The sequence below is a fragment of the Pungitius pungitius genome, chromosome 18 (genome assembly GCF_949316345.1).
Source record: "Pungitius pungitius chromosome 18, fPunPun2.1, whole genome shotgun sequence".
In the NCBI taxonomy this organism is placed as follows: domain Eukaryota; kingdom Metazoa; phylum Chordata; class Actinopteri; order Perciformes; family Gasterosteidae; genus Pungitius; species Pungitius pungitius.
The window spans coordinates 458,085-475,952 of NC_084917.1; the positions used below are offsets into that span (position 1 = coordinate 458,085).

The window sequence follows — 17,868 nt, forward strand, 5'->3', positions numbered from 1 at the left end:
CGAGTTAATAGTGACACTAATTATTATATTTAATATACATAAAATATAACGTATACTTATATCATTCATGTATATTCGTACTTGATAATTAAAATAAGAATTATATTCTAATTGTGAAAGATTTTAATTAGAAAAGAAGTCAATATTAAAAACATTACATACATAAATTATACAAATGAAACTAGAAAGCTCGTTTGTAAGATTTGTTTTATTTTCATAATAAATGCTATATTTTTTTTATAAAGAAAGACATACAGATGGTTAGTGTTTGAACACGGTAAAAATTCAAAGAAAAACCAAAAACAGCTCAAACTTATTTACATTAACAGTAGGCGGAGCTCTGACATCACTAACGTTTAAGCCCCGCCCCCCCGTAGTCCAAGAAGTTATTCTGACCAATCCAGACTCCCCATCAATTACAGAAATAAGTCTTTTCGATTTATATTACATTTTTCAACATTTCAGTTTCCATGACAACCAGGAAACAAACCCAGTAAGTGCAGAGGATTTTATATATAGAATTATATATTTGTTTCTATGAATTGTTTAGGAAACGGAAGCCATCAGCCAAATGTTTACTTTGGTTTAGAAACAAAAACAAATATTTTGTTGACAACTGAAAAAATGTTGGAGTCTGATTGGTAAAAAAAAAAAAAAAACATTGGTCAGTGTGGGCGTGGTCAGTAAATAAAGGTCAGTTATTCCTCAGATTCCAGTGTTTCTCCCACCATTAAACCAGGGGTGCCCCCCCCCCCCTGAAAAAGTCTGGAGTAAAAATTTTTAAAAATAATCACCACACTGCAGTTCCCCCCTGATATGTGCACATATAGGTCCTTGTATGCGTGCCCCAGTGGACCCCCCCCCCCCCTTTTGTTGTTGAAACACTGGATTCATGTCAGCTTGTTTGTTTCTGACATTTCAGCCGTCAGAGAATCTGAGAGTTGTTAAAATCATAAAAACATAATAAATAAAAACTAAAAAACAAAGTTATTAGTGTTAAAAGCTGATTTTTCCTCAGCAGTGGAAACAGTCCAAGCCGTTGCCCCAAAATAAAACAATAGATTAGTTGATGTGAGATTGATAGACAAAAAGCCCCTTTTATCCGTTTTATTTAGTAATTTCACTTCCTCTTTGTTTCGTCTTAATTTATTGAAGCGGTTTGATTTGAAGTTGTTGTTTTTCTCCGGAAGACAAGAAGGTAAGAGGATGAGACCTCAGGGAACATCATCACCTGAGGGTCATGTGACTGAGCCTGGCAGCATAGCTAGCATTACTGCTAGCATGCTAATCAAATGTAGTTTAGGACTTTGTGCAGCTCTTCCAAATTGTGTTTTCTTTTCTGAAAATCTGCTGATGCACACAGTGTGAAAATGTAACTGAACATGTTGCACCATGCTAACAATGTGCTAACATGCTAACAACCCGTTGCTACAGTACATGCTAAGCTGTTAGCTCCATTCCACCAAGCTTGATGTCAGCATCTGACATCCTCTTTAACCAACAGGGTTTTTAAAAACGTTTTGCTCAAATGACAATTCGTAATAGGTTTATAGATGCTAACATAGCTAGCTACATCCATGCTAACGTCATTCCGACCCGTTTGTAGTGTGTCCCGGAAGTTAAATGAGCTCAAACGTCAGCAGCTAATTGTTTCATTTCTGGGTTTGTATACGTCTGTGGACGCCCCTGTAGTGACCACGCCCATGTATTGACCACGCCCCTGTAGTGACCACGCCCATCTCCAAACAATCATTAACTCTTATTTTGTGCGGACACGTTGATGTCATCACCTGTTCTTCATGGCAGCACGGTTGTGTGATGTCATCACTTCTGTATGGCATTGAGGCTGTGACGATGTCATCGCTTGTGGTTGAGTGATGATGGCGTCGCTTCTGGATGGCTGCGTGGTCGTTTGAAGAGGTCACCACTTCTTGATGATGGCGAGGTTCTTTGATGATGTCATCACTTCTTCTTGATGGCGGCGAGGTCTCGCTGCAGATCAGAGAACTTGGGTCGCTCGTCAGGATTGTACTGCCAACAGCGCTGCATCACCTTGTACACGTCGTCAGGGCAACGCTGAGGACAGGACATTCTGTAACCTAGCAACCGGCAGGGCAGAAACATGTCACACATCAGAAGACAAGACGACGCATAAATACATAAACCCTTTCACTATTATAATAATAATAATATAATTATTCATCTATAAGATGGTAGATTGATTTCTAACAGTGAATTAAGTGACTGAACGTTTACCTTTCTCCACCTGCTCTCGAGCTTGCTGATTGGTCATCCCAGGATAAGGACACACCCCCAGACTGAAAGTCTCCCATAGCAGGATCCCATAACTCCACACGTCGCTATCAGAGCTGTAACGACCTGCAGCAGCCAATCACAGGGCAGGAGACATCAGCGACCAATCACAGGGCAGGAGACATCAGCGACCAATCACAGGGCAGGAGACATCAGCGACCAATCACAGGGCAGGAGACCAAATGTAATGAATAAAGCTTCAATCTATTCATCGTTGATTTGATTCTTTCCAGCAACAAGGAATGTGTGGTGTGTGTGTGTGTGTGTGTGTGTGTGTGCGTGCGTGCGCGTGTGTGTGCGTGTGTGTTACCGTAGTTCAGCGCCTCCGGAGCCGTCCACTTGATGGGAATCTGTTTGAGTCCCGATGAGGAATAAATGCCGTCGTCCTCCTGACGACTCATCCCAAAGTCACTGATCTTCAACACGCTGCCGTCTCCCACCAGACAGTTCCTCGCTGCCAGGTCCCTGCCAGAGGACAGAGGGACAGACAGGTGAGTGAGCCTCTGCAGCAGGAAGAGACCCTCTGCAGCAGGTAGACTCACCTGTGGATGCAGTTCTTGCTCTCCAGGTACGCCATGCCGGCGGCAGCGTCCACGGAGAAGCGAACCAGCTGCTTGGTCTTCAACTCGTCCTTCTTCTTCCTCAGAAAGGACAGGAAGTCTCCACCTGGGGGAAGGTCACGGCGTTAAAAATCGACCAATAAAAACACACTGGGAGAGAAGCAGAAAGGCACCGAAGCGTCACTAAGCCCCGCCCACCAGGAACCAGCTCCATGACGATGTAGATCGGCTGTCTCTGCGTGCACACGCCAATCAGCTTCACGATGTTCGGGTGGTCGTACTGCTTCAGGATCCTGAGCCAATCACAGAGCAGGAGACATCACGGACCAATCAGAGCACACAATCATAAATACACATTCATATATATGTATATTAGGGCTGTCAATAGATTTCTTAAAATTAATTAATCGCACATTTTGAAATTCATTAATGGAGATTCATGTTGTAACAGTGTTGTTTTTCTTCTAAATTTGTAATCACTTTAGAAAGCAGGTATTTTAGACAGTTTAATTGTTATTATAACACAGGGAGATGAGATCCAGGGTTCTGATTGGTTGAGAGTCATTATTCATTGATAACGTACAGTAGCTGTTGTTCACATCACTGCACTCAAAGTAACACGTTAGATTTTGTGTAACCGACATTTTAGCTTTTAGCTCTGTGACGATCGCAGGAAAAAAACAAACAAACCCAAATGATCATTTTGAGGCAACGTAAACAGACATTAAGGTGACGTCATGATGTGAGTGAATGAGAGGGTGAGGAACACGATGCTGTTTACATGAACGTAGGGGACTATTAATATTTATAATGTCACTGGTAACCGTGTTATAAAAGCAATACGGTAATAATAATAATAAAGTACAGCCTCTTGTACCTTATTGCTTAAATAATGTTTGTTTTAAACACAAAACTACACACGTGATCATCTTTGAGGCAGAATTCCACCAGATGATGAAATAGCGACTCTTCCTGGTAGCTTAGCATAGCAGCTAGCTTAGCATAGCGCTGCTTTAAGTGGCATTGATTGATGGATATATTGATGATAGATGTACTTATGGTATTGATTGATGTATTGATGATAGATTGATGCATTGATGTATTGATTTGCCCACCTGGCCTCCGACAGGAACCTGATCTTCAGCTCTGGAGGTAAATCTTCTTTACACGTCTTCACAGCCACCGGCGTTTTGTCGCGCTGCAACGTTCCTATGAACACCTCGCCAAAGTTACCCTGGCAACCGGCAGTCAGCAGAGCATGATGGGAAATGATGGGAAAAGCAGCAAGAGCAAAAGGTCACAAAGGGAATAAAAAAAGCATCACAGAACTTTAGCCAAGTGGATTAGGAGACAGGAAACAGGAAGTGAGGTCACCTTCCCCAGCAGCTCCCCCAGCACCACGTCCTCGTGGTTCAGGATCCATTTCTTATCCTGCAGAAGCAACCAAGCACACGTGTAAGTACACACATGTATACTAGACATGCGTGTACTTACTATGTAAAAGTACCTTTGCACACGTGCTATGCTTTGATGATCATTACATCACATGTCATTTAGCAGACGCTTTTATCCAAAGACTCACATTACATCATAACTCATGCGTTACATTTTGCCTGGGGAGCAGTTTGGGGTCAGGTGTCTTGCTCAGGGACACTTCAACATGGCACATGGGGCAGCCGGGATTCGAACCACCAACCTTGCGGCCCCCAGCGCATCACACTACTCCATGACCACCATCGCCCCACTTCTTATTTTGTGTATTTATTCATGTTTTGTCGTCAATAAACCCAAATAATTACGTTTCTGGTTTCATTACTATTAATAATTATTACTACAGATGTTCATTTATTTATTTTCCCGCTCAGTGGGTCAAATTCAATTTTGAATATATGAAGTATATGTAAATATCCATACAAAGTGACATGAAGCTAAGTGTGTACATATGTAAGAAAAGAAGTGGTTGCCTTGACGACGGGGTTGAGCAGCACGACTCCAGACTTCTTGGTGATGACCTGTTTGGTGGAGAAGTGATGCTCGATGAGCTGAGGAATCGTAGAGAAGCCGGTCCCCTCGAAGCGGTACTGACTCTACCAGAGAGAGACGGGGGGGGGGGGGGGGGGGGGGGTGTTAATGTGGGAGCCTGTTTACTGTCGCATGATTTCGTCTTAACGTGCGTTTGAACTCACGTCGGCGTACTGGATGATGAAGTGTCGCCTCTGCTCGTCAGAAAACACCGACAGGACGTACTCGCCCGGTTTACCGTGACTCTCCCTCACCAGGAAGTCTCCCTGTTGCCGTAGCAACTCCTGGGCCTCGGTGCGGGGGATGGCGCCGTGGTACCACTCCTGCTCCGCCAGGGGGCGCTCCGACGTGGGGATCACATCAAAGAACTGCTGCGGGGGGGGGGGGGGGGGGGAGGACGTCACTTCAAATGATCTTTATCGACAAATGCGCGCGCTACAATGTTAGCTTAGCATAGCACCGCTTCATCCAAACTCCATCGAGGAAACAAGCATTTTAAAAGTTACTCAATGTATCTCAAGAGAAAAAAAAAGAACATACATTTGGACTCCTTATGATGTGATGAACTCACCGAGGAGGAGGAGCCCAGCAGGACTTTAGGAGAACGGATCATTCCGGCCAGAGAGTGACGCAGAGTGTCGAACCGAGAGCTCTTCTCCTTTTTGTCCTGAAACACACAGAATATTTTTATTATATTCTATTCTATTATATTTCATCCCCCAAACTACATCTCACAAGAGAACGCATCACGATGACGTCATAATGTAACTGAAGTGGACCTCCGTCGGTTAGCTGTTAGCTGCTAACGCTAGCACTGATGGTTGTCCACGATATCACATGGTGGGACCAGAGGCAACAAACCATCAGCGACGTCATCATCAATGACGATGAAGAAAGGAAACTATTTACACGCTGATGGTTTTAAATAATCATCAACAATCAGTAAATATTTACAGCGGAGCCGACTGAGCGGGCGTCGTCCTCGTACGGCAGGGCGGGGGGGGGAGGCGGCGGGGGCGGGGAGGTAGCAGCGTCGGCCATCTTGGCGTCCAGCAAGGCCTTCTGGGAGGCGAGGCGGGCCTCTGAGCCGCGCAGCGATTGGACGGCGTGATGAAGCTCGAGGACAGAGAGTTTCTGACTGAGCAGCAGGACACAGCTGAGGGCGGGAGACAGACAGTTAGAGAGAGAGACAGAGAGAGGGAGAGACAGACAGAGGGAGACAAGCTCCGCCTCCTCAGACTCACTCGCTCTTCCTCTCGGCGCTTTGCTGACTCGTCTGGATCTTGGAGTGGAGGTCGTTGGCCATCGCCTCCTTGGTACTCAGGCTCTGCTGAGTGAGGGACAGCTCCTCCGACGCCGAGGACAACCTGCGGGGACAGGGAGGTGGAGGTGATCGAAACGAGGGAAAGGCGAGGCTGGATGGTCACATGTCAGCATCATCTGCTGAGGGTTGGATCACAAACGAGAAGCTTCTACAGAGCACAAATGGGTTTGAATGATGCTAATGTTACAAGGTAAATGTAGTTAAATTACTCCGAAATTTCCACCGTTCCTACGGAAAGAGTGTTTTATTTTGAAGGAGCTCACATGACTTGCAGGCTGTCGGCTGTCAGCGTGTTCCAGAGGATCTCATTGGCCGGCAGGTTGTCCGTCTCGTCCAATAGAGAGGCGTCAAACTCCACGCTCGCCTCCTGAGTCTCCGGAGACCTGAGGGGGGGGGCACTGTTACCACGGCAGCACACACACAGACCCCGTTACCATGGCGACCACGACCCCCCCTCTGACCGGTAGGCGTCGATGAAGTGCTGGTACTCGGCCAGCGGGTCGATCTGCTCCACCGCCGCCGAGATCTCCTGATGAGCCGTGACGATCTCCTCCGTCAGCAGGCTGCTGATCTCACAGTACTCCTCCAGGATGCTCTTACTGCACACACACACACACACACACACACACACACACACACACACACACACACACACACACACACACGCGTCACACACACACACACACACACGTCACACACACACACACGTCACACACGCGTCACACACACACACACACACGCGTCACACACACACACACACACACACACACACACACACACGCGTCACACACACACGTCACACACACACACACGTCACACACGCGTCACACACACACACACACACGCGTCACACACACACACACACACACACACACACACACACACACACACACACGCGTCACACACACACACACACACACGTCACACACACACACACGTCACACACGCGTCACACACACACACACACACGCGTCACACACACACACACACACACACACACACACACACGCGTCACACACGCGTCACACACACACGTCACGTCACACACGCGTCACACACACACACACACACGCGTCACACACACACACACGCGCGCGTCACACACACACACACGCGTCACACACACACACACACACACACACACACGCGTCACACACGCGTCACACACACACACACGTCACACACGCGTCACACACACACACACACACACACGTCACACACGCGTCACACACGTCACACACACACACACACACACACGTCACACACACACACACACACGTCACACACACACACGCGCGTCACACACGCGTCACACACGTCACACACACACACACGCGTCACACACACACACACACACACGTCACACACACACACACACACACACACACACACACACACACACGTCACACACACACACACACACACACACACACGTCACACACGCTCCTCACACCTCACAAGCGTGACAGAAGGTCATGTGACTCACAGTGCGAGCGTCATGTCCTCCTGCATCCTCTGCAGGGCGTCCAGCAGCGCCGGGGCGGCGTGGCGCCGGTGCTCCTCCTGCTGCGTGCGGGCGCCGCACACCGCCAGCACGTACTGGTTGTGGAGGTTGTGGAGCTTCGCCGTCGCTTTGTCGTAGCGCTCGCGGGCGCGCTCCGCCTCCCGGCCTGTGATTGGACGAGAGGCCGTCAGCGATTCTTGAATGACACCATTGAAGGGTCCAGTTACTTCCTTCCTGATCACCTGATGTTCCCTCATAGTCAGAGTGGTCACATGACTGCTGGTCTCAGATGACCCTGACATGATGTCATAGTGTCACTGAGGAGATCAGAGCGGAATGTTTATAGAAAGAATGAAATGAAACCTTTCATCAGCGCCTCTCGGTACTTCTCTTTAGCGTTGTTAGCGTCACGGCTCAGCTGACGATACGCCACCTTCAGCTTGTCAAGGTCCGTCCTCGTTACCTAGCAACACAAGCCACCATCAGGACACACGGACACACACAGGGACACACTAGGTGTATCTGTGTCTCATGGGTGCATCCTTCAGGACGCATTCGTTCCGCCGGCGCCTCCGAACGCGTCGCGGGACGCAGCCCCCCAGGAGACAATGTGGAGGACACATCGGACCTTTGCGGGACGAAGGTCTGAAGGTCTACGAAGGATGGAGGCTGCCTTCTGGTCTCTGACATGGGACGGTCTGTCCTACGGAGGGACTTCCTGCCTGCGCCATCAGCTTTACTGCCGCTGCTCCCGTTGCCTAGCAACCTGCTGAGCTTAACAATAAGTGCCTTAAAACCCGAAACACGCATAAAGTACACTTAAAGAAGATAAACTTCACATTTCATTTAATTTAGGAAGATACGTTTCTTAATTTAAATAAGTTATTATATATAAGCTGAATAAATGAAATCTGTTGGCCCGCACTGCATTCTGGGATATGCTCGCCCGCAAAGGATAAAGCACGATGTGTCCTCCACATTGTCTCCTGGGGGGCTGCGTCCCTCGAGACAGACGAGTTGCAGAGGAAGTGACGTATGCTGTCAACTAATGCGTCCTTAAGGATGCAGCCTAGCGTCCTTACTGATGCAGCCTAGCGTCCTTAAGGATGCAGCCTAGCGACATGGGGACACAGCTACAGGAACACACACACACACACAGGGACACACACCTTGTGGGTGTGGCTCTCCAGCTGCTGATGAAGACTCTGGTAGCTCTTCTTCACCTGCTGCTTGTCTCGGATCAACGTGGCCAATCGGTGAAGAGGACCTGAGTTCAGATCATCCGCGTGAGTCCTCATGACCCGACCCAGAGCCTCGGTCTGCCGGACCACCTGGGACCAGGACTGGGGGGGAGAGAGAGACAGGACTGAGAGACAGACAGGCGGACAGACAGGTAGACAGGTGGACAGACCGGTGATCCTCACCTTGCTCACGGTGCTGACGTAGTCGGCTGCTTCCGGTTTCTCGCTCTGTTGAGTCATGCTGAGCAGCAGAGCCGCGTATTCTTTGTCGCTCTTCACTCGCAGCGTCATGAAGCGCTTCACTGTCTCCAGCAGCTACAGACACACAGGTACACCTCAAGACACCTGAGCAGGTATTACACAGGTACACCTCGAGACACCTGACAGAATGACTGAGCAGGTAGAACACAGAAGCCTGAACAGGTAGAGAATAGAGTACCTTTAACTCCCAATCCTGCAGCTTCAATAATCCCTCGTGGGAATTCCTCAGATCCCGACCGAACCCCATCTCGGATCAAACCCAGCTCTCTCTCACACACACACACACACACACACTTTCACCCTCTCTCTCTAATGGCGAGCAGGTATCGATTGCATGGTTGTCTGGAGAGAGAGAATAAAGATGATTAGAATATAATTAATGTACATACACCTGTAGTATTGTGTAGTACTTCTACCACGTTGAAGGATCAGAAAGCTTCTTGAATCACTGACAAATGTCAAAGTCCGATCCAAAGAAACTCTCCAAACCATAAACATTTCTAACCCTTTAAAGTCCTAAACAGACGCTTTCATTGAGCATAAAATCACTTCTTAGATTGTTCCATCCCTTCAAATATCCTCCATGTTTGCAAATGATAGAGAATCTGATCCCATCAAAGTCTCCTGTCACTTTCAAAACATCCTCCACCTTTACTCCAAACTTCCACAGCTCTTCTCAAACGCATTTCCTCGCTTTTCGTGAAGCCCCTTTAACTCTAAACCACATAAAAACGCTTTTAAATTTTGCCAACTTCTCAAAATGTTTAAATTTGATCAGAGCCTGGTGAGAGCCCGAAGCTAGGCTAACGCTAGCCGCTGCTCCTCATAGGAACCAATGGGAAAATGAAGCTAGCATGCTAACTCTGAAGTTTCCATCGGAACACCGAAGCTAACGGACCGTTAACCTCAGAAAGACAAACAAGTACACAAATACGCAAACAAACACGTACAAAGCGCACACAAGCGAACTCACGGTGTTTGGGTCCGTGTAGGTGCGCTCGTTGCCCCGGTAAACAGAGAACAAGATGACGGGAGCAGGCGGAGCAGCGCTCGCTGTTTTCTCTCCTTCTTCTTCTTCTTCTACGCTTCCGGCCGCTCAGGCCCGGTGACGCGGGGTGTTCGGCGGCTGACTCGCTGTCCGGTCACCGCGCTGCTCTGCCGTCCCACCGGCGCATTCCCTCCGCTTCTCCGTGTCTTACGCCCGGTCGCTCCTCCGGTGGTCCGGCTACAGCTATGGGGGCTAACAGGGAGGGGCTTCCGGGGGAAACGGACAACGAGGAGGGGGGGGGGCTTTGTTTTATTTATTTAATTACCATTTTACATTTGAAGGCCAGGCCATCAGTTCAGATGGCAAGTCATTATTTCTTAGTGAAAGTCATACATTCCATTTTTCTTTTAAAAAACCAATGTAGGCCTATAACATCAAAATCATAACTTCCCTCTAAACATTTCCCCCATGTGACCTAAAGTAGATTCAACCAGGTAAAGTCAAAGCATCACGTGTTCAAGCTGTATTCTGTGTAGTGACCAGCAGGGGGCGACTCCTCTGCTCCCATATACGTCTATGAGGAAATGACTCTACTTCTGTGTAGTGACCAGCAGGGGGCGACTCCTCTGCTCACATAGACGTCTATGAGGAAATGACTCTACTTCTCTCTTGATTTATTCCCTCAGTAAACATTGTAAACATGAGTTTATGGTCTCAGTCTCTAGTTTAAAGTCTTCTTTAATACACCAGGTGAGGCAGAGAGGGTGATTGGCTGCAACCTCCCATCTCTCCAGGACTCTGAAGCGGGCCAGAAAGATTGTAGCTGACCCCTCCCACCCTGGACATGAACTGTTTGTGCCCCTTCCATCCGGCAGGAGGCTGAGGTCCATCAGGACTAAGACCTCCCGCCACACTAACAGTTTCTTCCCTTCGGCAGTCGGGCTCATCAACAGAGCCGGGCCCCCCCTGACTGACTCTGACTCCCATGTACATTCACTTGTCACTTTCACTCGTATTTATATATTTATCACTTTATTTGTATTCTTATTTCTTTTTAAACTTAACTAACCCATAGCTTTAGATTACTAACCATAGCATTTTATTCTATTATGGTTTTATCTTATTCCTGCACTACGTTGTCTGTTTATTATCGTAGCGTCTGCTGTCATCACCAACCACCAAGTCAAATTCCTTGTATGTCTGACATATGATGACAATAAATGTTTCCTGATTCCTGATGATGTTCATTTAGTGAATGAAGGTCCATTTAGAGTCAAACAGACCATAAAGCAGGGGACGCTTTAGGGCGGAGCTACATGCTGATTGACAGGTCTCTAATAGACCATAAAGCAGGCAAATGTGAACCTGAAAGTTTTGGTCTTGAACATTTGAAAAATACAACAATGTATTCCAAATAAAGAACAAGTGGACAATAAACAATTAAATATTTGATTTCATTCATCACTTGTATTTTGGATATTAGCTGTATTATATTTTTTGGTTGGTGTTTCAGATCTTTTTTTCACTTTCGGACCTTTCCACTTATTTTTATTCTGAATACATTGCTACGTTGCATTTTTCAATGATTAAGACCAAACATTTGTTTTTCAAATGAACATAACTTTTGACCTGGGTTTGCCTCCATATATGCCCTCTCACAGAAAGTGTGTTGCTAACATTAGCTACTTAGCTTCACATATTGTAAGGAGCGAGAGCGATTTCACATGTTTCTGAGACTGAGAAAGGTCTGAAACACGTTAATCTTTCGGCTGATTTGTGACATGTGAGAGTCATAATCTTCAGAAGATCTGTGGCTCATAAGAAATGTCTATTGTTTACTTTGGTGACTGAGGAGCTAAAGAATCTGAGTTCATGTTCACTCATTCTATTGGAGTCAATAGACTCTCCTAAAGGGGGCGGGACTATGGAGAAACACCACGTGATAGAAGGCACCCAATCCTTTGTGGATTTACTTGTCTCTAGCTTTCCTGTGAGGAGCACTGGGGGCGTGGCTTATGCGTGTGCGTTCATCATGACGACATCGAGATGCAACTGCGTGTTCCTGAAGAGGTTAGCTTAGATGCTACATTAGCATCAGTTTTATCAGACCACAAAGGTTTCTCTCTTCTCATGACGGGCTTCCATGAAAGGCTGATTGACAGATGGTTCATCCTATCACCTGCCAAACATATTCCAACCACGGCTCCTCAGGTGTTTCTGTGAAACAAACCCCTGGATGACGCAGGGAGTGGGCGGGGCTTGGTGCCAGAAGAATGAAAGGAGAGTTTCTGTCTAACCGGTTGATGAAGGACTGCTGACAGCACTTCTTACCAAACATGCCTTGGATTTATTTAAATGTTTCCTTAAACTCTTCAGACTAATCATCTCCCCAAAGACACGACAAATATCTTAGAATAATAAAGGGAAAACAAATTCAACATCATCATTAATAAACCGCTCTAACAAAAACAAAATAAGGATTAGAAAATGTGTTTTGTTCTAAACACGAAGAAACATCAAAATCCGATTGACTAAAACATCATTGAATATTTCAAATTATTATTCCACAACAAAAGAGAATGGAAATAGTTGAACAATACAAACAAAGAATGCACTATAGTGCGCGTGTGTGTGCGCGCGCGTGGGGGGGTGTCGCCAGGTAGGACAGGTTAGGGCGAGGCGTGGGACAGGAAAGACAGAGAGGGAGACAGATTTACACCTCAGCTGTTTATTTCACCTCCTCCTCCTCCTCAGAAGAGAGAACACGGGCTAAAACAGGAGAAGAAGAAGAGAAAACAGCATTAAACAGAAGAAGAAGAGAGAACGGGGTAAAACAGGAGAAGAAGAAGAGAAAACAGCATTAAACAGAAGAAGAAGAGAAAACGGGGTAAAACAGGAGAAGAAGAAGAGAAAACGGGATAAAACAGGAGAAGAAGAAGAGAAAACAGCATTAAACAGAAGAAGAAGAGAAAACGGGGTAAAACAGGAGAAGAAGAAGAGAAAACGGGATAAAACAGGAGAAGAAGAAGTTGATGTTTCCTCTAAAGACCGAAGAAGAAGAGCTCTCCAGGTGAATCAGGTGAAGTACTTGTTAATCCTCAGAAGTTTACTTCAGTAACTTTAGTACTCGGTGAGTACTACGCGGACGTTTGGAGGTATTTGTACCTCGAGCAGCCAGCCGACTGTTCACGGGTTCTTCTTCTACGGAGTCAAACACCAGCCTGTAGCGTTGTTAGCATGTTAGCATCGTTCAGATTAGCAACTATATTTTCACAATAAAAGTCTAAACGAGTTGATTAAATGAAGGTAGAGATTCACAGGAAACAGAGCTAAAGTTTACAGCCATTTCCAACTCTTGCAGTAATATAAAGTATGAAATGAATTCCTTAAAAGGAATAGGGTGTAAAGTGAAAAAGTTCACTCAAGTAAACAGGGTAAATAAAAGTTAAAGTAATGTTAACTTGAGAAAATTAATCCATCAAATCATATAAAAAAGTAAAGTGTTTTTTGTTTGCATATAATATATAGGTATCATAATTAATTGTTTTCTCTCCTTTTTAGAATTCTCTCGCCCAATTGGAAAGGTTTCTGATTGGTTGATTGGACCTCTTTAGCCCCGCCCTCCCGCGACTCATCGCAATGTCCTCTAACATCAACGTCTCCCCCGACAACCCGTATGGTCAGGTGACCATACCCCGGGCTAAGCTCCGCCTGTCTGATGACGTCTCCACGGTGATAGCCAATCCGGGGGCTCTGAGCAGCAACGACCGTAACCCGTACGCCGCGTCGAGCTCCTCCTCCCCCCCGTACGTGGTGAAGGAGGCCAGTGGCGAGGACGAGGGGCAGGGGAGGTGCCCCGCCTGCTGCTACCGCTGCAGGAGGAGGAAGTGATGTCACAGCAGGAGGAAGTGATGTCATGGCGGCAGGAGAATTGGAACCCTGCTTTTCATTATGCTAACGTGTCTCCTTGCGTCCTAGCTCCTCGCAGCGAGGATGTAAAGAAGGAGAGGCAACGCAAACCAGTAGTCCTTGTTTCCATGGCGACCGTGCCTGTTGCCTCCCTTCACACCATGTTTACACAGAAACGACTGTGCTTCCTCCCCATGAGCTCCTCCTTGACTCCTCGTCTCCTTTTATTGATCGGAGGATCCTCCAGGAAGCTAAAGTTAGCATAATGACAAAAACCATAAAATATTTAAACTTCCTGTTTGACTCTCAAGAGAAGAAAGAAGTTTTAGAAGATCCTCAAAATGAGATTCAGCATCAGAAATAATATAATTAAGAGTTAATGCAGAAAAATAGATGTGAGAATATTAAATAATAAAAGCTTTTGATATATTTAAAGAAAAGATTAAATAACCTTTATTAATGTTGTCATGGTTATTAATTATTACTCTTTAATGAGTCAACATAAATGAGAACGATGGGCAGCAAATTGGCAGTTTTGTTTTGATGATTACTTTAAGTCAATATTCTTTATTTGGAAATGAATCAGATATTTTCTAAAGGTTATGAAAAGTGTCAAATGAAGTGTTTCTGTATAAAGTTTAGTGATGTCATAAATATAAATCTAACAAACTCTACTCATTGACAGCTTGTAATGTTTTTTTGTATTCTTTATTCATTTTCCATCTTCAGAGGAAATTATTTAGATTTTCACCATGTTTTCAGAAAGTGTTTATTTAGCATAATGATGTTGAACATTTTAGTATGAAGGAGATTTTAAAATATAAAAGATGTTTGTGGAATCTAAATGTTAATATGAAATAAAGTCAATGAAAGTTGAATGTTTCACGGATTATTTATTTTAAATAATTACACAAACAATGACAAATGAATAAAGAAATTGCGTTATTCTCAAAACATGAAGATATATCCTTCTGTTTTTTTCGATTGGCCTCTTGTCGCTGTCGTTGTGATTGGTGCCCATGGTTCAGCCAATCAGAGGCCGAGTAGGGCGGGCCATAAAACGAATCCACCTGGAGAGAAAGATTTAAAACATTCAGCAGATTTTAAGGTTTGACAAGATGAAAGAAAACGTGGAAACCAATAAAAAGCAAAGTTTCACAATTGATATCTTTTATTTCTCAAATAAAAAATGCTTTATCAGCACAAAACGTATAATTAATTAATCTTTATTAATTATCTGTTTGAACAGGTTCTCCCTTTGTGTCTCTGTTGCTGGGCAACCTGAGTTCAGCTGAGCTGTAATCTGATAGGCCGACAGCAGCGGCCAATAAAAACCTGAGGGCAGCTCCACTTTCTATTGGCTGATCAGGTTACAGCTTATTGATTAGTTCTGAAATACTGTGTGAAATATGACATGAACGTGTGATGTTAAAATTGATCAGTTATAGATTTACAGCTGGAGGATTTCATTCATGTTTAAAGGACATCTTTCATATTTGGAGTCTTGTTTTTGTAAATGTGAGTTTTGTAAATGATTAAAATGTCCGTTTGTGTTTCTTTTAAACGTATATTTAGTATTAGAAAAATGAGACGCATCATTATTGACACATTTTATTGTATTGTTGGAATAATAACACAAATAAAGTTCCTTTAATATATAAATAATAAGTGGCCTCCAGTGTCGGCTGAACGAGGCTGAATTATTGATGAAGGGACTCTCTCTCCCTCAGAGGCACAAAGACGTAGAAGAAGAACAGAGGAGAGAATTTAACAAGAAACAACGACCAACAACAAGAGAGAAAACAACGAGTGGAGGAAATGAATCCAAAATAAAGAAAACAGAGCAAACTACTAAAAGAAATGAAACTAAAACAGACGGGAAAAGAGGAGAAGATGTGATGAGAAGGAAAAAGAAGAAAATTCAGGTAAGTTCCTGTTTCCTTGATAATATCGTCCAATCACAGCGCATGTGTAAGCTAACATGTGATTCCAGTACAAAGAGGACGTCTTAATTAAATACTGGTAATAAAAAAATAACTTACTTTATTAGTAATGTTCACATTTAACACTTATTTTATTGTGTTTGAGTCTCTGATGGGTTAATACAAATAAACAGGTTAATAAATAATAAATAAACAAGAAGAACCCAAACCAAAGAAAGTGTTTATTGTGTTAATTGGTCAAATCAACGACTGATATTTAACCACAGCGAGGTTGAGTTGGTGTGTAGTTAGCGCACGAGCTAACGCCGCCGTCTAATCAATACTCGCCTTTCAGACGTGTTTTGTGCCGGATTCAGTGAGTCGCTCATTTTCAGATTCCATCACGTCACACGTCATTTATCTGATGCTTTTATTCACAGAGACGTCCAATAAGATCATTTCAACCAGAAGGAAACAAACAAGAAACAAGAAAGTGTAATTTCATCAAATAAGCCGATGTACAACTTGTTATAGATAAGAGCCAGTTTGAGGTCTACAGTGTGTTAGTGTTTGGTGTGAAGATGTGAAGGCTCTCTGTGGTCCTGATGTCATCACAGAGCTCCTTCCACCATGTAAGAGCAGGACAGCAAAGAGTGGAGATCTAGTCCAGTGTTCTGCTCCCAGTGAGGAACGAGCAGCTTGATGTTGTCTCGGTGCAAACGACTGGTTTCGTACAGACTAATAAACTAAGTTTACGTTTCAGATTTTCATTGGAAATAAAACTGCATGAAAAGAAATGCGTTGTTTTGAAAGTTGTTGCTAGTGTTAGCATTAGCTATTCGTTGTAGTGATATTACGCTGTATCATATATTATTATATTACAAATAACAGCTAAAAAATATTCTTCCATTGACTAAAACATTTATTGCAATCTATTAGAACAAAATGTCAGACAGCAGAAAAGAAAAAGAAAAGGAAGAAGAGGAGGAAGAAGAGGAGGAAGGGAACTGTGAGCCACTCCCTCCTCCTCCTTCCTCCGTTGCCGTGGAGACGATGATGACACTGAGGAGGCAGGACCTGGTGTGTATTGTGTGCTTCGGCAGCTACGACGTGGCGACGCGGTTGCCGCGACGACTTCACTGTGGCCACGCCTTCTGCCAGGCCTGCCTGAAGAGACTGGACACGGTCATCAACGAACAGGTGAGCTGTGACACACAAGGTCAAAGGTCATCCGACGTTAAGAAAACGTCATGTTCACGACAGTAGTGACACAGGAGTGAGCTGAAGACACATTCTCACCTCTTACCCCCCCACGACCCCCCAGGTGTGGATCCCATGTCCTCAGTGCCGACAGAACACGCCTCGGCCCAGAGGGGGGGCGGCGGGGCTGGACCTGGACTTGGCCTCCTTCCTGGGAGTGAAGGCCCAGCAGACCTGCGCCTCCTCCCGGGGCTCCGCCCGCGGCGGGGGGGGCGGCGCCGCGGCTCCGGACAGGAAGTCGTGGTTGGGGAAGGAGGTGGCGGACGACGGCTGGTCGCACGGCGGTCTGGCCGAGCCGCGCTTCCATCGCTATGGAAACTGCTGCCCGCCCCCCTCCTATTGGCTGTGCTGCTTGTTCTGCTGTCCGGGGCGGGGCTAAAACTGACCAATGAGCGGCTGACTTTAACACATTTATGAAAGCTATTTATTTAAATAAGTGTTATTGAACTTCTATAAGATTTATATTATTGTACAATTATCAATAAAAAAGACACAATAAAGCAAAAGTACTTCAATACTAATTTATAATATAAACTGTATTCATGGAATCCTAAAGAAAGAATA

General features: G+C 45.2%; 2 protein-coding genes and 1 long non-coding RNA gene across 4 annotated transcripts; 2 read left to right on the forward strand and 1 right to left on the reverse strand.

Moving 5' to 3' along the window:
- Positions 1-190: 190 nt before the first annotated feature.
- On the reverse strand, positions 191-10,480 carry fer (fer (fps/fes related) tyrosine kinase). 2 transcript variants are annotated; one of them, XM_037485121.2, is made up of 20 exons: positions 10,199-10,480; positions 9,404-9,567; positions 9,148-9,279; positions 8,893-9,066; positions 8,087-8,186; positions 7,706-7,889; positions 6,681-6,818; positions 6,483-6,602; positions 6,140-6,262; positions 5,850-6,051; positions 5,467-5,562; positions 5,060-5,263; positions 4,838-4,960; positions 4,248-4,304; positions 3,989-4,107; positions 3,072-3,166; positions 2,856-2,979; positions 2,624-2,778; positions 2,257-2,379; positions 191-2,099 (listed from the first exon to the last, which is right to left on the reverse strand). In XM_037485121.2, the coding sequence occupies exons 2-20, from the start codon at positions 9,470-9,472 to the stop codon at positions 1,963-1,965; spliced, it is 2,475 nt and encodes an 824-aa protein (XP_037341018.1). In that variant the 5' UTR covers positions 9,473-9,567; positions 10,199-10,480; the 3' UTR covers positions 191-1,962. The 2 variants fall into 2 exon arrangements, with proteins under 2 accessions (XP_037341018.1, XP_037341017.1); XM_037485120.2 differs by having other exon boundaries at positions 5,060-5,266.
- Positions 10,481-12,540: 2,060 nt separating this feature from the next.
- LOC119226821 (uncharacterized) lies at positions 12,541-14,656 on the forward strand. Its single transcript, XR_005121283.2, has 2 exons — positions 12,541-13,292; positions 13,775-14,656. It is a non-coding gene; the product is annotated as an uncharacterized LOC119226821 (long non-coding RNA).
- A 1,220-nt stretch (positions 14,657-15,876) lies between these two features.
- rnf224 (ring finger protein 224) lies at positions 15,877-17,840 on the forward strand. Its single transcript, XM_037485129.2, has 3 exons — positions 15,877-16,047; positions 16,984-17,244; positions 17,369-17,840. Exons 1-3 carry the CDS (start codon positions 16,021-16,023, stop codon positions 17,681-17,683), a joined length of 603 nt encoding a protein of 200 aa, XP_037341026.2. The 5' UTR covers positions 15,877-16,020; the 3' UTR covers positions 17,684-17,840.
- The last annotated feature ends 28 nt before the right edge of the window (positions 17,841-17,868 follow it).